General features: G+C 31.9%; 2 protein-coding genes across 3 annotated transcripts; one reads left to right on the top strand and one right to left on the bottom strand.

The window, feature by feature from the left end:
- The first annotated feature begins 494 nt into the window (after positions 1-494).
- Mocs1 (Molybdenum cofactor synthesis 1) lies at positions 495-13,777 on the top strand. Of its 2 annotated transcripts, XM_088260078.1 has the most exons (11): positions 495-738; positions 816-909; positions 4,005-4,172; positions 6,360-6,523; positions 7,276-7,360; positions 7,445-7,508; positions 8,690-8,828; positions 9,401-9,511; positions 10,163-10,283; positions 11,653-11,718; positions 12,958-13,777. In XM_088260078.1, exons 1-10 carry the CDS (start codon positions 634-636, stop codon positions 11,706-11,708), a joined length of 1,107 nt encoding a protein of 368 aa, XP_088116204.1. In that variant the 5' UTR covers positions 495-633; the 3' UTR covers positions 11,709-11,718; positions 12,958-13,777. The 2 variants fall into 2 exon arrangements, with proteins under 2 accessions (XP_088116204.1, XP_088116203.1); XM_088260077.1 differs by lacking the exon at positions 11,653-11,718 and having other exon boundaries at positions 500-738.
- Positions 13,778-15,701: 1,924 nt separating this feature from the next.
- Positions 15,702-17,979, bottom strand: Pfdn2 (prefoldin 2). The gene is made up of 2 exons (XM_088260079.1): positions 17,760-17,979; positions 15,702-17,443 (listed from the first exon to the last, which is right to left on the bottom strand). The coding sequence occupies exons 1-2, from the start codon at positions 17,897-17,899 to the stop codon at positions 17,149-17,151; spliced, it is 435 nt and encodes a 144-aa protein (XP_088116205.1). The 5' UTR covers positions 17,900-17,979; the 3' UTR covers positions 15,702-17,148.
- Positions 17,980-18,315: the final 336 nt, after the last annotated feature.

The following is an 18,315-nucleotide window of genomic DNA, read 5'->3' as shown; positions in this document are numbered from 1 at the left end:
ATAATCAGTGGGCATGTATAAAGGAATGCATGAACGTGGAAGAGATGAAAAATGTTTACAAAGACAGAGTGGTGTGGCGTTTAAATCTTTCTGCCTACCTCTGTGGGAAGCGGCGTGATAGTAAGTAGTTAGTTAGTTCGTTTAAAATGCCAAAAAGCTAAGAAATAAGTCACCAGGATTTTATCACACTTGTAGTAACGGCGCGCAGCGTATGTAATACCTATCACGCCAGTTACAAAACCTTTTTTGTTCCTACTAGAGTCCTGATTGCAATTTGTACCCAAACACTGATGAAAGGTCTATTCATGCACATGACATTATCAATCGGTATTTTTTAAATATATTTAAATGAGAGTATACCTTTTAGTATTTTATAAAGGGACTCAATGCGATATATTCCGTTTTAATTATTATTCACAATAGCATTACTAAATTCATGTTTGTCTATGATAATTGATTACTTGTCAAATAGTCTGAAGGCTTCCGTTTCTGCTATTACATTTTTCTGTGGTCAAATTACAAAATATAAGGCCGGAGGGGAAAAGTTTTCTTTTCGCTGTTTTTGTTTGTTACTGTCGAGTGCTTATTGTCAACTAAATAATTTCGCCATAAATCGCTCTTAATTTTTAAAATATGTTTTCAAAATATTTGTTTAAGACATGTCGAAACAAATATTTTTCATTTTATTCTCCATATTCTTTGAAATTTCTCAGCTCTACATCTGCACCTTCTTTGAACGTAATTTTGTTGTTTTATTTTTTCGTAAATTTTAGTGTACTGAATAATATTTTAATTGTTTTTTTTTTACGTTTTAGCTGAACAAGGTTAATCCTGATCCACTTGTTGACAATTTTGGACGCCGTCATACTTATCTTCGCATATCGCTGACTGAAAAATGTAATCTACGATGTAAGAACATACTATTTCATTTTAACATTTCTTGCTTTTATTTTATACTTAAAATTTAAAATACGGGCATATTTCTTCGCTATTGCTATTTTTTTAGAAATATACACCAAGTAAAACTTAGATTTCACTCAAATGAAAGTTTTCATTTAGAAAGTGTGGAAATTTCCCATACATTCTTATTTATAATGTAGAAAACTAACATCGTGTGGGAAAATCAATAAACCGCATATAATAATACGAGAAAGCTATTTTATGATTTTTCCTTCTGGCCTCTATCCCGATCCAAATGATGCATAGGACACCGCATTGAATTGCTGCTGTGTTTACTGAATCTAGATTACATGAAGGTAGGATGATCAATCCTCCAGACTCTTGAATATAGAAGTGTTATATGTTCGATGGGTGACATAAGTGAAGGGCTAACTAAGGATGCAAAAATTAATAATAAATAAATAATAAAAAATTAAATGAAAAAATATTTTATATTTTTCTTTAGACACAGATAGTGCATAGGGCACTGCATTGGTTGGCCTCAATGTTTACTTTGTCATTAATTTTCGCTTGCTGTGTGTTTTTTCCTCTTACCTATAGATGTCTCTAGTGAAGTTCTAGTGATTCAAGAACAATGTTTCGAAATTGGTTCATATATATAGAACTTGAGTAAGAATTTGAATTTGAGCAGTGTGGTTGTCAATAATGCGTAGAATTGGTGAATGTTATACGTATGTAAAGTGATCACTTAAACCAGCCTATGACGGTCGTCAGCCCCGTAAATGCCCAGACTTCCATATTCTTCTTCATCTTTGATTAGATGTCAAAAAAAAAAATTATACCTGAAATTAAAACCTGATTTATGAATTATATCTTGACTGATTTTTAAACATTTAATTTTTACTTGGTAAATACCACTTTTTCTTAAAATCTATTATGGTACGTATTTCAATGCATTCCGTATCATTTTCACACACCGTATTTTACGTATGTATTTTATTTAACTATCGTAGAGATAGTATATAAATACGTTGATTATTTTATATTCTGTTATCAATCTGACTACTGAATAGCACTATAACTTGTTTCTCGTATAAGTGGCTCAAAGCCAGACGTGTTTAACCCACATTTGATAACATTTTTAAGAAAATAAAAGTAGTAGAATCATTAAGAATCAACTGAATATTTTAATATTAATTTTTATTACAAATTTGTTATGAAGCAAATCCTTTTCAAATTTAGGGCTTTTTTTTCAAATTTAAACTTCACCCAAACCCCTTATCCGCATCCCAATGGTGCATACGGCTCTGCATTATATAAACACAGTGTTATCTTGATCGTTATCACACAAAGGGAAGGTGATCAGCCCTCCGCTTCAGGTACCAGTCCAGGATGATATTGAATAAATATTAGATTGAAAAAATCACTTATATTTATTTGACCCCCCCTGGGAATCGAACCCGGGACCTCCAGAACGGTAGCCGAGGTGGACTTTTGCTTCGCAAATTTAAACTAGAAATTTTTTATCAATATTAATATTATTTTCATCAACTGGATTTTAACCCTACAGATGAGATGTCAATTTTAACATTTTTTTTATATGATAACTCGTTTAAACCACCAAAATTTCGATCGATGCAGTGTTATCTTGATCGTTACTTACATGAAAGCAATGTGATCACACCTGCGCTTCAAGGACCAGTCCAGAGGGGTGAAAATAAATATCCACAGATATTTATTTTCACCCCTCCCCCCTGGGAATCGAACCCTGGACTTCCAGCACGGCAGCTAAACTACTTGCATATCCATAAATCAGAAAAAAAAGTGTAGAATTAATCACCTCCTCTTTGTGTAATTAAAGATCAAGTTGACACGGCACCCTATGCACTATTTGGGCGAGGAAAATGTCGAAAAAAATTTTTACCTGATAAAAAATTATTTTATAACAATAAGAACTAGGACCATATTCTATTTGTGTGTTAGCTGACTCTGCCTCTGAACCACGTATGTTATACATGCTGTGAATGATACAACCCTCTTCACGTTACTATGGATAATAATAATATATGTTTGTCCTTGACTTGCGACTCGATGATTGAGTAGACAAACACTTAAAATAATTGGCAAATAATGATGTCTGACATTGATGATTACTCAGTCATGACATACGTGATTTGCAAATATTCTCTATGATAATATTGGTGAATAGTATTCTTGTAACACTGTGTTCGGTGTTTAACCTTGTAACAAAAATCCATACAAAAAAAATCTTCATCTCCAAACCCTCATCCGCACCCGATGGTGCATAGGGCACTGCGTCATATAAACACAGTGTTTGTTATCTTGATCGTTTTACGCATGAAGGAAAGGTGATCAGCTCTCCGCTTCAGGTACCAGTCCAGGGTAATATTGAATAAATATTACAGCGAAAAAATCACTTGTATTTATTTTACCCCCCTTGGGAATCGAACCCAGGACCTCCAGAACGGTAGCCGAGCGTGCTGACCATTACACTACGGAGGCGGACAAAAAAACACAAAAAAAATAGAATATCAAATCCTCACATCCTGAATTTTTAACCCCTATTCAATTTAAAATTAACATTAAATTAACATTTTTCTACTAAATTTTCGTCGCACTGTACCCCGTTGTGATTGCGATCGGAATACTTATTCTATGGTCAAATTGTAAACGTTTTCAGACGTTTCAGTATGTAAAATGATTGGGAGGTTGTGTTTTGCATATATCCAAATAAAAGGGTCTCTGCTAAACAAAAGCTTCATCAATCCAACATAGATGGCTCTAGTGAACTCACACTTATAGTATCATTGAGATTAATGATATATGTAGGAGTAATTTGAGTAGTGTGGTTGTCAATCATAGGTAGAATGGTGAGTATTGAACAATGAAACATTTTTGATTATTTACAACATTTTGAGTGTGTCCAAATACACATGTGTAAAGTGATTACTTAAACCAGCCTATGATGGTCGTAAACCCCGTCAATGCCTAGACTTCCATATTCTTCTTCATCTATGTTGAGATGCCAAAAAATATTATTTAATTTTAGTTGAAAAATAAGTAATTATTTGACATTGCTTCAGGTACATACTGCATGCCTGCTGAGGGCGTAAAGCTAACTCCGAGAAATGACCTGCTTTCAACCGAAGAACTGCTCCAGTTGGCCGAGGTGTTTGTGAAGCAAGGAGTCACCAAGATCCGTCTCACGGGCGGAGAGCCGACCGTTAGGAAGGATATTCTTCACATTATCAGTAAGCCACAATCAAATAGATTGAAAATTTGCCTTGGAAATAGAGGCCTTAATTAGTGCAAATTCATAATGAGTTTGGTTCCAAATATAATAATAAAAATAAATTTGGATTATTTATACATTGGCATTTTCGTAAAATAATACAGGTTAAATCTCAGTGTTACTAGAAAAATATTTCGCTATAATGAAATTTCGTTACACTGGATGTATAGGAAATGACACATTTTAAATTAATTTTATCGCTATATTATACCCACCTCGTCCGTTCCACTTTGTCCGCCTCCGTAGTGTAATGGTCAGCACGCTCGGCTACCGTTCTGGAGGACCCGGGTTCCATCCCCAGGGGGGGTAAGAATAAATATGAGTGATTTTTTCACTGTAATATTTATTCAACATTACCCTGGACTGGTACTTGAAGCGGAGGGCTGATCACCTTTCCTTCATGTGTAAACGATCAAGATAACACTGCGTTTATATGACGCAGTGCCCTATGCACCATTGGTGTGCGGATAAGGGTTTTATTATTTTATTATTACTATACCCACTCTTATTAGAAAATTAAAATTAGTTATTACTGTTACACTGCACCCGATCTTCCGGCCAGTGATCAATACAATATAGGTACTTACCTACTACACGACATAACAGAAATGAAACTATGAATTTCAAACTGTGAGACATTATTGGAAAAAATAAATTTAAAAGCAATGAAAGAAAAGTGAATTAAAAAGCAAGTTCAAATAGGTTTTTAATTTTTGATAAAAAAAATCTGAAATTTTCTTTTGGACTTCTCAATGTTTTAAAATTAATTGTAACATCATTTAAAATTTTTTAAAAAAAGTTCGTTTTTCTGAGATCGGCTTTGCTACATTGAATTTCGGTTGAGTACATTTTATATGGAAGTTTTCCGGGGACGAATTGCAGATCCGTTATACTGGAAATTTGGTTAATTCGATATTCGCTACAAAGAGATTTGACCTGTACCTCAAGGGCACTTCACTGTGATTGAAGTGGAAAAATAGTGACTGTGCAAATAATTAGCAAACAAATGCGTTTTTAGTTTTTATAATTTAAATACAAATAAAAAAAAATTTAGCGCCACTACCTGGAGGGCACTTCACTGTGATTAAATTGGGTAAAATGAGGTAGTAGCAAACAAATGTGTTTTTAGTTTTTATAATTGAAGTATAGTAATAATATATACCTGTTTTGAGACATCGAATAAATCTTGAAAGAAATACCATTTTCTCTTTCAAACCCTCATCCACACCCGATGGTGCATAGGGCACTGCATCATATAACCATAGTGTTATCTTGATTGTCAGCACATGAAGGAAAGGTGATCAACCCTCCGCTTCGGGTACCAGTCCAGGGTAATATTGAATAAATACTAGAGTGAAAAAATCGCTTACATTTATTCGACCCCTCCCCCCCTGGGAATCGAACCCGGGACCTCCAGTATGGTAGCCGAGCGTGCTGACTATTGCACTACGGAGGTAGACAGATACCATTTTCAGGACCAATAATTTGTGAATAATTACAAATTACGTATAATTTTGAGTTATTCCGTCTCAAATTACCTACTTATTTTCCACCTTGTATTTGTTTCATACGCTTTCATTGTACAAAAGTCTGGTTATATTTTCCTTGTTTAAACTCTCATTCGAAGACACTCATTTTTCATAGGTCCAAAACGGTTCAATTTATTTCACAAAGACTATTTGTTAGATGTTAATTACCTAAGTTTGTTTAGATTTAAAATTTTGCTTCGATTGTTTATTGAAGAGACAGGTCATTTTTCTTGTAGACGTATCACTCATGTAGTACATGCTTGCCAACTTGCATGCTTTTTCATATTTTTTTATGTTTTTAAGTTTTTAATTTAATTTTAATTTTAATTTTGGTTTTCTGATAGTCAAGTATTTTGTATTTTTTGTATTTTACAATATATTAACACTTTTATTCTAGTTCTACTTATAATACCTATTGTATTCTTGCCAGTCTCCTTTACTATGACCTAAATTATATTGTATACCCACACACAGGCCATGCCTTTGTGGGATCTTTTTTTGTATTTATATTTTATTCATATTTTTTTGTATTTGAATTTATGTCATGTTTGTATAATGCGAAGGAATTAAAAAAAAAAAAGTCTGGTTATATTTTGCTTGTTTCAACTTGTTATCAGAATCTCTGAAGAGCCTCTCTGGACTGGAGACGGTTGCCATGACCACCAATGGACTAACTCTGACCAGACAACTGGTGGGTTTGCAAAAGGCGGGATTAGATGTCATCAACATATCACTGGACACCCTCAAACCAGAAAAATATGAAAAGATGGCTAGGAGCAAGGTGAGAAAAAAAAGAATAATGAGTAATATTATTTTTTGACATCTCATCAAAGATGAAGAATAATATGGAAGTCTAGGCATTTACGGGGCTGACGACCGTCATAAGCTGGTTTAAATGATCACTTTACACACATGTAACGTTCACCAATTCTACCCATTATTGACAACCACACTACATATTTAAATTCTTGGAAGTTATATATAAATGAATTAATTTCGAAACATTGTTCTTGAATCATTATAACTTCACTAGAGCCATCTATTGATGAGATGAAAAGAAGCTTTTTTACTGAGCAGAAACACTTTTATTAGTGTGTGAGGTCCGAATCCTGGATTATAATCACACACATGAGAAACGCCAGAAAATATCATTTTCATTTTTATTATTTTGCTTATAATTTGACCAGTTAATTTATTTACAACATTTTGAGTGTGTCCAAATACTTGTTCACAATATCTGTATTATCTCCAATTATAGGAGTTATTTTCATTTTATTTTTGACATCTCATGAAAGATGAAGAAGAATATGGAAGTTTGGGCATTACGGGGCTGACAACCGTCATAGGCTGGTTTAAGTGATCACTTTACACACGTATAATGTTCACCAACTCTACCCATTATTGACAACCACACTACTTAAATTCTTGGAAATTCTATACTTATGAACCAATTTCGAAACGTTGTTCTTGAATCATTAGAACTTCACTAGAGACATCTACTGTTGAAATGAAAAGTTTCAATTCTTCTTACAGGGTTTTGAAAGAGCACTGGCTGGAATAGATTTGGCTCTTCAATTGGGATATAATCCCGTAAAAGTGAACTGTGTGGTAATGAGAGGTATTGAATGTATAAACCTTATTTTGTTTTATAAAATTTAATTCCTCTACATCCTTTATAGTTTTTTTATTATTGTTTTTACAGACTTTAATGACAATGAAGTGTGTGACTTTGTTGAATTCACTAAGGATAAAAATGTTGATGTCAGGTATGTTATATTTAATATAATAATAATTTAAAAAAACCCTTATCCGCACCCCAATGGTGCATAGGGCACTGCGTCATATAAACGCAGTGTTATCTTGATCGTTTACACATGAAGGAAAGGTGATCAGCCCTCCGCTTCAGGTACCAGTCCAGGGTAATATTGAATAAATATGACAGTGAAAAAAACACTTATATTTATTTTACCCCCCTTGGGAATCGAACCCGGGACCTCCAGAACGGTAGCCGAGCGTGCTGACCATTACACTACGGAGGCGGACAATATTTAATGTAATCAATAAAATAGTTGTCAATAACATTTATATCAGCATTGTGTCGGGTTATGGTCCCTTGGTTAGTGTCGCGGACTCTTGAGTCAGAGCTTCTGTGTTCGAACCCACTCTACCACAATTTGATACCTATTTTTAATAATGAGCCGCCTAGGCTCACAGAAAGAGAAAATAATAATAAGACATAACATATTTATTGATTTAGCGTTTAATTTGTAGAACTCCATTTTAATTTATGTATTAATTTTAAATCAAATACAGATTTTTAAGTCTACTAAGTTCTATTTTATTAACAAAAACACATTAAAAATTAATATTGTGACAATTGTTTCGCCTAGTTATGGCATTTTCAAATGAATGTTTTTGAATGACATTCGTTTGAAAATGCCATAACTAGGGGAAACAACTGTCACAATATTATTTTCTTATGTGTTTTTGTTAATAAAATACAACTAAGTAGACTCAAATAAATTGTGTTTGATTTAAAATTAATATATAAAAAACAAAACATAACTTTTCTTACCAATCGTACAAAATATATTCTCTTGTAAATAAATATATATTTAAAAATAATAATAATAATGTAAGCACCAAATATCTGACAATATGTCGGCCATCATTTTTAACAGACAAAAATCTTTTAAAAATAAATAGCTTTGTTGGCATTTCTCAATGGCGGTATGAGCATCAGATGTCAGATGATTCTGCTATTAAAGAATGCCAACACAATCAATTGTTTTTAAAAGATTTGGGTCAGTCAAAATAATGAAGAATGAGTGATTTGGAATAGGGTTCTTTCACTCGGAAGGATTATTGAATTTAACATGCTCTACTAATAGGATTTAGATATTTTCTTAAAATCAATCATTTCACTTTATTTTTTTTATTATTTCAGATTTATAGAATATATGCCATTTAGTGGAAATAATTGGAACGATAATACGATGATTAGTTATAAAGAAATGGTAAATAAAATAAAATCAAAATGGCCGACATTTACACCTCTGGAAAATGCTCCCAATGACACGTCAAAAGTAAGTACTTAACTTAATCAACTTGTTTTAAACCTAAACTCCGCCTCCGCAGTGTAATGGTCAGCACGCTCGGCTACCGTTCTGGAGGTCCCGGGTTCGATTCCCAGGGGTGGGTCGAATAAATATAAGTGATTTGTCGAGTCTAATATTTATTCAATACTACCCTGGACTGGTACTAGCAGCGGAGGGCTGATCACCTTTCCTTCAAATATGTTAATGATCGGCGTTTATATGATGCTGTGCCCTATGCACCATTGGGGTGCGGATAAGAGTTTGAAGAAGAAGAAACCAAACAGTAGAAAAATAAATTCAGTTTTCATTTACAGAATTATAGTATTAGATATTAAACTGTGTCGGGTTGTGGTCCCATGGTTAGTGTCGACTCTTTAGTCAGAATTTCTCGGTTCGAACTCACTCTACCACAATTTGATACCTATTTCTAATAATGAGCCGCGCAGGCTCATGGAAATAGTATGAAATTGAAATATTTGTGTAAATAATAAAAACACAAATATTTCTCTTTTTTTAAATAAAAAAAAAAGCAAAATAATTTCTAAGAATTTTTTTTCCAGGCCTGGCATGTTCCAGGTTACATCGGTCGGGTTGGCTTCATCACATCGATGTCGGAACATTTCTGTGGCTCCTGTAATCGTATCCGATTAACTGCAGATGGAAATTTAAAAGTAAATATACCAATATTTAGTTTACATCCATATTTACTACATTAAGATAGGTTTCGTCCCATCATCAGTCAGTCAGAGTGTGGATACAGATAATTCTAAATTAAACAGAATCAATAATAATCTGACTTATTTCTGTCGTTATTGAGAATTAGATTTATTAACAACATTATCATTGTGTCCAAATACTTGTTCACAAATCTGGATTATGTCCAATTATGGCAGTTATTTTTCATAATTTTTTTTGACATCTCAACATAGATGAAGAAGAATATGGGAATTTACCACCAATTCTACCCATGATTAACAACCATACTTTTCAAATTCTTGGAACTTATATATATATTGTTCAAATTCGAAACAGTGCATGAATCACTGGAATTTCACTAGACATCTATGGTGAAATGAAAAAAAAAAAATAATATTACATTTATTTCACTGAATTTTTTTTTATCTGTGTGTAACATACATATATATATATATTTATTCAATATTACCCTGGACTGGTACCTGAAGCGGAGGGCTGATCACCTTTCCTTCATGTGTAAACGATCAAGATAACACTGCGTTTATATGACGCAGTGCCCTATGCACCATTGGGGTGCGGATAAGGGTTTTATTATTATTATTAACATACATATGTGATTTTTCCAGGTTTGTTTGTTTGGAAACGCAGAAGTAAGTCTGCGAGACGCCATTAGGAACAATATAAGTGAAGAAGACTTGAACTGTCTCATAGGAGCGGCCATAAGTAGAAAAAAGAAACAACATGCCGGCAAGTACTTGATTTATCCACCATATTCAGCCTTTTAATACATTCCAATGTACATTTTTAGATGTGGCTAAAAAAAATACTTGCCTAACAATCTGTGATAGGCTAACATTATAACAGCTTTTTATTTGCTTAGAATTGTATGTATCATTAAAATTTTCTCTTGTCTCCTAAAAAAATATATTAATAAAGTTTTTTTCCGTGGATCTCTGAAATGTCTAAAGTGATTATGAAAAAAATGCAAATAAAGGCATATAAAAAGGCAAATGTAAGTAACAGTATTTGCAAATCTGTATTTTTTCAGAGTGAATGGTGCACTGAAATCAGTTATAGCAAATAAAAGCCTAACAGCGAACGTTAAACTGGCAGTATACAAGTCCTGGTACGAACCCCAATGCATGGATGTGAAGCATGGATTTGGCAAAAGAAGGATGAAAGTAGACTGAATCCAGTCGAAACGCAATCTCTGAGATGAATGTGCGACAAAACGATATGATAGATGTTCGAATGGTGAAATAAGGAATGAAAGTAAGACTGAGATAAGCATAATCGATAAAATCAAGAAAATGGTGTTGAGATGGTTTGGACATGTGGAGTAAAGGAGTGAGAAAATTACGGTAAATTGTGATGCGAATGTAGTTGGAAATGGGAGCAGATTGTAAAAATTCAATTGTAAAAAATCTCACTCCTGGGTATGGTTACAGTTTGAAAGAACTAGCTCATCGAGAGATTCTTTCAGTTCTTATATGCGCCCAAGTGTTGCAAAGCGGACCGCTTTGAATTGAAGTAATCTTATCATAATCGTTAATAATACAAAGGCAAGCTGATAAGTCTTGCGCTTAAGAAATCAGTCAAGTGCGCATTCACTTATATTTATTCTGACTCCCCTGGGGATCGAACCCTGTACCTCCTAGTGTAGTAGCCAAACGCGCTCTCCACTTCACCATGTAAAGACAAATTAATACCAACGTGGCAATTTTTTTTTAGCACGTAATATATTCACATGCTTCTTCAAAGAAACTTTAAAATATTTCATTGAAAAATTCATAACAATGATTTTATTTCATTAATTGATTCGGCAGTCACTTTGTGGTAAAATCTATCTATTTTTAATTAAAGTTTTACTTAGTAAACACCACTATTTCTTAAAATCTACTGTGACACGTGTATCGATGCATTCCGCATCATTTTTAAACACCGTATACATCGATACACGTGTCATAGTAGATTTTAAGAAATAGTGGTAAAAAACTAAGTAAAACTTAAATTAAAAATGCATGATTTTATATTGGCTAATATTTGTAATTACACATTCACACGCATACAATGTTTGTTAATAAAATAGGGTTTTATTTAAAGTATATATTTTTAGGCATGCTGAATCTATCACAAATGGAGAATAGACCAATGATTCTTATTGGTGGATAGCACTCCCGATGTACGTACAACTAGTTTCACAGCACTCTCATCTCACACGCAATTGCCAATCACTCTACATTCTTCATCATTTCATCAATATAACCTTCACTTTGTGTTACTGGTTGTGGATATGCTGTGAACTTTTGTTCAATAACTGCATTTTGTTAATATATTAAAATTTCCCAATAGTAAATGTCTAGAGCTATTTGGTCTATAAAGTACTTCACATCAAACTCAATTATTGTCAGCACTTTGAAGTGAATTGCCAAATTTGTTATTTATTGAATGGCATTAATGTATTTTGTATAATTTCATTATCTATTAATATTAAAATAAATCAAAATATGAATTACGATTCTACGAAACTCATTAATGTTATAGCTGTTTCATCACGCTCATCAAAAAGTGTCAAAAAAATACACATATTTATGTACAAAATTTGTAAAGCTGGATTCCGTTATTATATCTATGTTTTTATGCCATGGAGCATAAACAAATGAATTTAGTTGAATTCATGTTTCGATTAATAATAAATGTGGCATTTATTATTTTTAATGAGTCTGCTAAATTGGCTGCTCTGCCCTTTGGGAAAAAAATTATTTGAAACATATTGAAAAACTCAATACTGTTTTTGATTATGGTTAAATAACTACTAAAATATAGGCATTTTAGTTAGTAAAATTATGAAACATGCAATTTTATTTTAATGCTACGCGTTTACTCCTCTGCTTTAAATTTACATAGTGATAAGATAGTTACATTAATTTATTTTTTTATTTTTTATTTTATTTGTGCGAGATAGCAAAGTGCATGACTCCAATAAAAATCAATATTGTGTATCACTGTATTACTGACATCCATAAAAATGTCAAATTCGAAGATAGTAAAATTTAAAGTTATAACTTTATACTTTACACTTTTTTTTAATCAAGATTAGAGTCGACACCATTTTGTAAATCATAACAGTTTATGCCAATGTTATAGCCGCATTTAAAAGTCCATCAAAATTTGCCCTACTAACAACTATCCATACAATCAAATAAAAGGTTCACCAGATATTTACCTCTCATACAACCAGATTATATCTGTATACATATATTGTAAATGTGATTGTGAATTGTTCCATGCATTGTGCTCCCCAACAAAAAAAGCTGTGAAGAATTCATTAATCATTTTCCATATTGAATTTTCAATTAACCTTTAAATAAGATGTTATTTAATTAAGATTATTTACAAATTCCTTTTTCTGTATTTACAGAATCAATCGAACATACCCGGTCACATCCGACATCGAACAAAATAAACATAAACAAATACCGCATTCCCTCACCGAATGTATCAATAAACAAGTTGGTGAGTTCATCTCCATCTTTATTGACGACACGCCATTATTCCACGGATAAAAAAGATGGCAAACTAAGTCATGTTGATGAAAAGGGGCGAGCCAGCATGGTGGATGTCGGAGAGAAAACACCCACTAAAAGGATGGCCAGAGCAACAGGGTGTGTACGAGTCGGCGCATCAATTATTAAGTTAATCACGGAAAACAATATTAAAAAAGGTGACGTGCTAACGGTTGCTCAAATCGCCGGTATAATGGCTGCAAAACGGACATGGGAAATTATTCCTCTCTGCCATAACATCCCCCTCTCCAGCGTTAATATAAGCCTGAGATTGAATGACACTGATGTTGTGATTTCTGCGGAGGCTCACTGCACCGGGAGCACAGGAGTGGAAATGGAAGCGCTGACAGCCGTTACGGTGGCCGCTCTCACCATATACGACATGTGTAAGTCTGTTTCGCACAATATCTCCATTCAACACATTTCGCTTGCCGAAAAAGAGGGAGGAAAATCGCACTATGTCAAATATAACACCGAACCTATTACAGTCACTGAACCATTCTATCCCACTTATGTTTAGTTTAATCAGAACATGTGTTATATCGACATATCTAACAAAAATAAGTTATAGATGCTGTAGTACGATGTAAAGGAATGAAAACCACAGGGGTTCAAGTGACAAATTGTCAAAAATAAGTTAAGTTTATAAAAATAAAATTACATCGCAGATTCAAATGAGAAAACTGAATGACGGTGAAGTATCTTTGTATGGTTTTGTATGATTGAACCTTAGTTATACAAATACATAATTTTTATTTTGGATGATTTTAACCAAAAATAAAATAAAACGTAATGTAACCTTACTGCTCTAAAAATATATATTTACAACTGAAAATCGACATTATCACATTATATCAACAATTTACCAACCAGTAGACATTGTGCCAGATTTCAAATGTCTGAATGTGGACAAAAATAGCATTTCAAAATTCAAATTGCTCCTCTAAGAAGTAGCCGATTCAAATATACCTATCGGATGTTTTGATATAAGCAGAGATGGCCAAATTTATGTGTTGTCTATCAATTATTACTTTCAGATTATCTCAACACAGATAGATAAAGAAGTTTATCGAAATAGGAATAGAGAAATTTGGGTATTTATAGAACTGGTTGGCTTAGTTGATCACTTTACATCATCCTTAGTGTGGTACAACCTAGAAATTGTCAACAAAATTTGGACACCAGAAAATATTATTTAAAGTGACCTAATGCAACATAAAATAATCATAAATAATCCCCTTATATGAGTACAATTATTTTTTTATTCAATATTCTTCACTTTTTCATTCATATAATATTTAAGCTTTTTTGTGAAATATATGTATTGGGTGAATGATACATTCAATTTTATATGTACTTATTTTTATAATGTGTTAAATTTTATAGCATATAAGAACACTATTATGGCAGCTTTACATATAGCCAACCTAAAGGTAAATAATAGATATTTACTTGTTTATCTATGATTCTTGTATTTCTTTATCTATGATAATTGATACTCGTCTTTTTCTCTTTTCTCAAGAATTCAAAATGATTAAAATAAAGTGCCTCGTTGATTTGGGTAATTAGAAACAATATGCAAAAAACCCATGTAAGAGTATGGAAAGTGTAATAATATTACATATGTAAATAATAATTTTAAAAATATATACATATGAAAGCAAAAAAATATATATTCTGGTAGGAAAAAAAAACGTTTTAATATATAATTTAGTTTTGACTTGTAAAAACCAAGAAAGCTTAAATAAGACTGATTTGTTATTCAATGTAAATAATATTGGAAAAGGGCATCAACATTCCTTTCGAGTCATATTTTATTAAGTTGTTTATTTTGCGGATTGAAAAAATACAAAGAATCTATAAATGTTAGTCTAAATTTCTTCGGAATTATTAATACCAAAGGTTTTGTGATTGGGGATTAAATCGATTGGTCAGAAATGTTTAAAATTTTATGAAATTGAAAAATGTAATATTTATAATTAATGTTTTAATGTAAAACTTTATGTAGTGTCAAACACTTCCATGACATTAAAACAATTTCAATTGTTTTTATTCATCACACCCTTACTTTTAAACTATTACAAATTACAAAAAAGCATTCCAAGATGTATTGCGATGTTAAAATTTCATGTTATTTATTGTAAAGAAAAGTTGTGTGGTACGTGACATTCTTTTCCGAATATATAAGATGACAGAAAATACAATATATATATATATATATATATATATATATATATATATATATATATATATATACACATTTGGTTAATTATAATACAATAAAATGGAACTCTGTAAGAAATTGCAATCTATTTTTGGTTGTGGTACTTTTTACATGGTAAAATATATAATTTAAAAATTTTCTAGATCATTGTTATAATATAGAGCTGGGTGTGATAGGAACATGTTTAGCTTATAAATGAAACTTCTATCAACTATATGAATTTATTTGAGAAAAATATATATATTATATAAATTTTTATTTTTCATTACAGAAATATATCTTTTGCAAATACAGTTTTTCGTGTATTATTTATTCCATTTGGCCAGCTTTTATGCTTATGGTAAATCGCAAAGGTTCTGGAGCAAGAAAACACAGTTAAAATTGAATAAATTTATTTCTCATTAATAATAATGTGAGCTTAGATTAACTTTTAGTAAAAATAGATCAAATAAATACATTCTGAGAAACAGAACACGACTTTTGTTCGGAAGCAACAAAAAAAACATTAAAAAAAGCAGTCTCATACCAAAATGTGTTTTTATTTTATAAATACCATAATATTTGCTGAATTTTAATTGATTAGGTACACAAATAGTGTTAGAGTGCTGAAATACAGATGTGTACATATATTACTAAAAAAATAATAGAACTTGTATTTTTGTACATTATTGAAATTTGAAAATGAGATTTATTTATCAAATCACTGGTATAAAAGAAGGAATATAGAAGAATACACACGAGATCAGAAAAGGAACAATAACTTGTAATTGAGTATGATGTTTATTTGTAGAATTTTTATAAATATTTTCCCATCTAGTTATAGATAATGCTTTACAAGATTATTTATTATTATTTCCAAATATGTACTTGATTATTAACAGCACTTATTATAAAATTGTGTATTATATAAACAATAACACTTGTACAAATGTAATATTTCACATTTAAATAGAAAACAAAGGGCACAAGCGAATAACATATCAGATTGAGTCATAAAACACTTCCAATTTAATAATGAAATTTCACAATGCGGTTATGGGCTACATTTTTCCAGGCATCTCTGTAAAAAGAATTTGAAACATGTCGACACTATGGTGAAACATGAAACAAGACGATATGTAAGCTGTCACCAGTATGATTAGTTAAATCATTACAATGTTGTCTCCATTCAGGTCTAAATCATCAACTGCTATTAGATAATCGTTACTTTTTCTCAGTTTATATTTTCAACTTCAGTTTTTGATATTAAATATATCGGGATACACATGATGCAACTGAATTTGTGCATTGATTAGCATGATCAGTATTGAGTGATCTGATCTAAAAACTGAATTACCTAATGAATTCTTGCAAAGAAGTTGTTAATTCGGTTTTTGGATCTCTATTGCTTAACACTGCAAGCTAGTAATCGCCATGGTGTCTACATTTTTCGGCATGTAGCAAGCGGATTCAAACAATATTGTTCAAAATGCAAACATACTAAAAATGAAACTATTATTTGAAAGTTAAAAAACCATAAATATTAATGGTTTTTTATGCTTTATATTTTGAGCTAAGAAAGTTCAATGTAATTTTTTTTTTATTTGAGTTTTGTCTGAATGGAACCAATAGTATGTATATATTTTAATTAAAAATAATAGAATTGAAAATTTGTCCTTTCAAACCTGTTGAATTAAGACTTAATGGCCAAGTTCTGGCTGGACTAAGATGGTTTGATATACGTTGTATAATGTGTTCTGGTGATGGATTTTTTTAGGACTCTGCCCGATAGCGAGGTGTTAGTTTAATTATAAAATAGTTCAAATCACTTCATCACAGAGCTTTAGTTATTAGACACGAGGACGTTGCTTTTCATCGGCGCTGAATCTTTCTGTTCTTGTTGTGGAATCTCATCTTGCCCTCGGATCCTGATATTGTGAGTTTCCTTATACTCATTAATCTCGGTACCCTTCTTGGTAAGTTGTTCGGTTAAAGTGGCAATCACTTTGGTGAGCTGGTCTCGGTTGGTAGTGAGTACGGGCATCACGTCTTTGACTGTTCGCTCGCACAAAACACCTCCGATCATTCGGAAGCACTTCCTATCTTCATTTACTAGTTTCAGAGTTTCGATAACTATTCTAGAAATTTAAAAAAATAATCGTGTTAATACTTATGGCTACATTTTAAAAGCGACTGATAGAATAATTTATTATTACATCTGACATCAAATAATTTTTCAGCATGATATATTTATAAATGCTTTTTGATACCCACTCGAATTGCCAAAGAAATTAACAAAGAACTTTAAGCATTATTGAGTTTCAGATGTAAAGTAAAGGTTTTGTTCTATGATATTTGTAATTGTTTTAATAGTATTTCGTTAAAATTAACCGCATTATGCGCAAAATTAACAGTTATTTAAGAGAAATTATCGGCATGTGCTTAGATACCTACTTATGTTCATTCAAATCCATTTCTAATTCCGATAGTTTGTTCACTAAACTTCGTTGTTCATTACGAAGAGATTGAAACCCGGCAAATATTTCTTCGTTTGTTGCGGGTTGTTTAGTAGATTTTTGCGGTTTCGAAGCCATTTTAATTTGGTTTTTAATGAGTCGAACTTCGGAATACTCCTAACCTTAACTGTCACCGGACCGGAATTTCTGTTTTCTATGGATTATTCCAGAGGCAAGAAAAATTTAGAGACTGCAGGTGAAACAGTAAAAAAAGGAAAAGTAGTTGTGAAACAAAATCCAGACCGATTGAAGAGAAATATTCATTGAATTCATTTTACAATTGGCGAGAATCAAATTCAAGACGTCAGTTTTTAAGTCGGATGTCTACCTGACTACTCTATAACGCCTGCTTTATGTATATTTCATTTAAAGAGCGTGTGTTTTTGCCTAGAATTATCCTTCATGAATAATATGAAATTATAATATCTTTAAACATAAAGAGGAAATCCACTCACAAGTAGGCATAGGCTATAAAACTCATAAATTTGAAGCCT

The sequence above is a fragment of the Brachycentrus maculatus genome, unplaced genomic scaffold (assembly GCF_059751285.1).
Source record: "Brachycentrus maculatus isolate JH-2025_06_01 unplaced genomic scaffold, ASM5975128v1 h1tg000124l, whole genome shotgun sequence".
Taxonomy (NCBI): domain Eukaryota; kingdom Metazoa; phylum Arthropoda; class Insecta; order Trichoptera; family Brachycentridae; genus Brachycentrus; species Brachycentrus maculatus.
Note: the sequence above shows the minus strand (reverse complement) of the source record. Positions and strands in the feature narration are given on the sequence as shown.

What these genes read in the sequence shown, in the direction of transcription:
- Mocs1 (XM_088260077.1), top strand. Translation starts at nt 634, where the DNA reads ATGTTTTCAAAATATTTGTTTAAGACATGTCGAAACAAATATTTTTCA. An exon ending in TGAAAAATGTAATCTACGAT is followed by an intron (nt 910 to 4,004) that starts GTAAGAACATAC and finishes ACATTGCTTCAG; the next exon opens with GTACATACTGCATGCCTGCT. An exon ending in CTGCAGATGGAAATTTAAAA is followed by an intron (nt 9,512 to 10,162) that starts GTAAATATACCA and finishes TGATTTTTCCAG; the next exon opens with GTTTGTTTGTTTGGAAACGC.
- Pfdn2 (XM_088260079.1), bottom strand. Translation starts at nt 17,899, where the DNA reads ATGGCTTCGAAACCGCAAAAATCTACTAAACAACCCGCAACAAACGAA. An exon ending in ATGGATTTGAATGAACATAA is followed by an intron (nt 17,444 to 17,759) that starts GTAGGTATCTAA and finishes TTAAATTTCTAG; the next exon opens with AATAGTTATCGAAACTCTGA.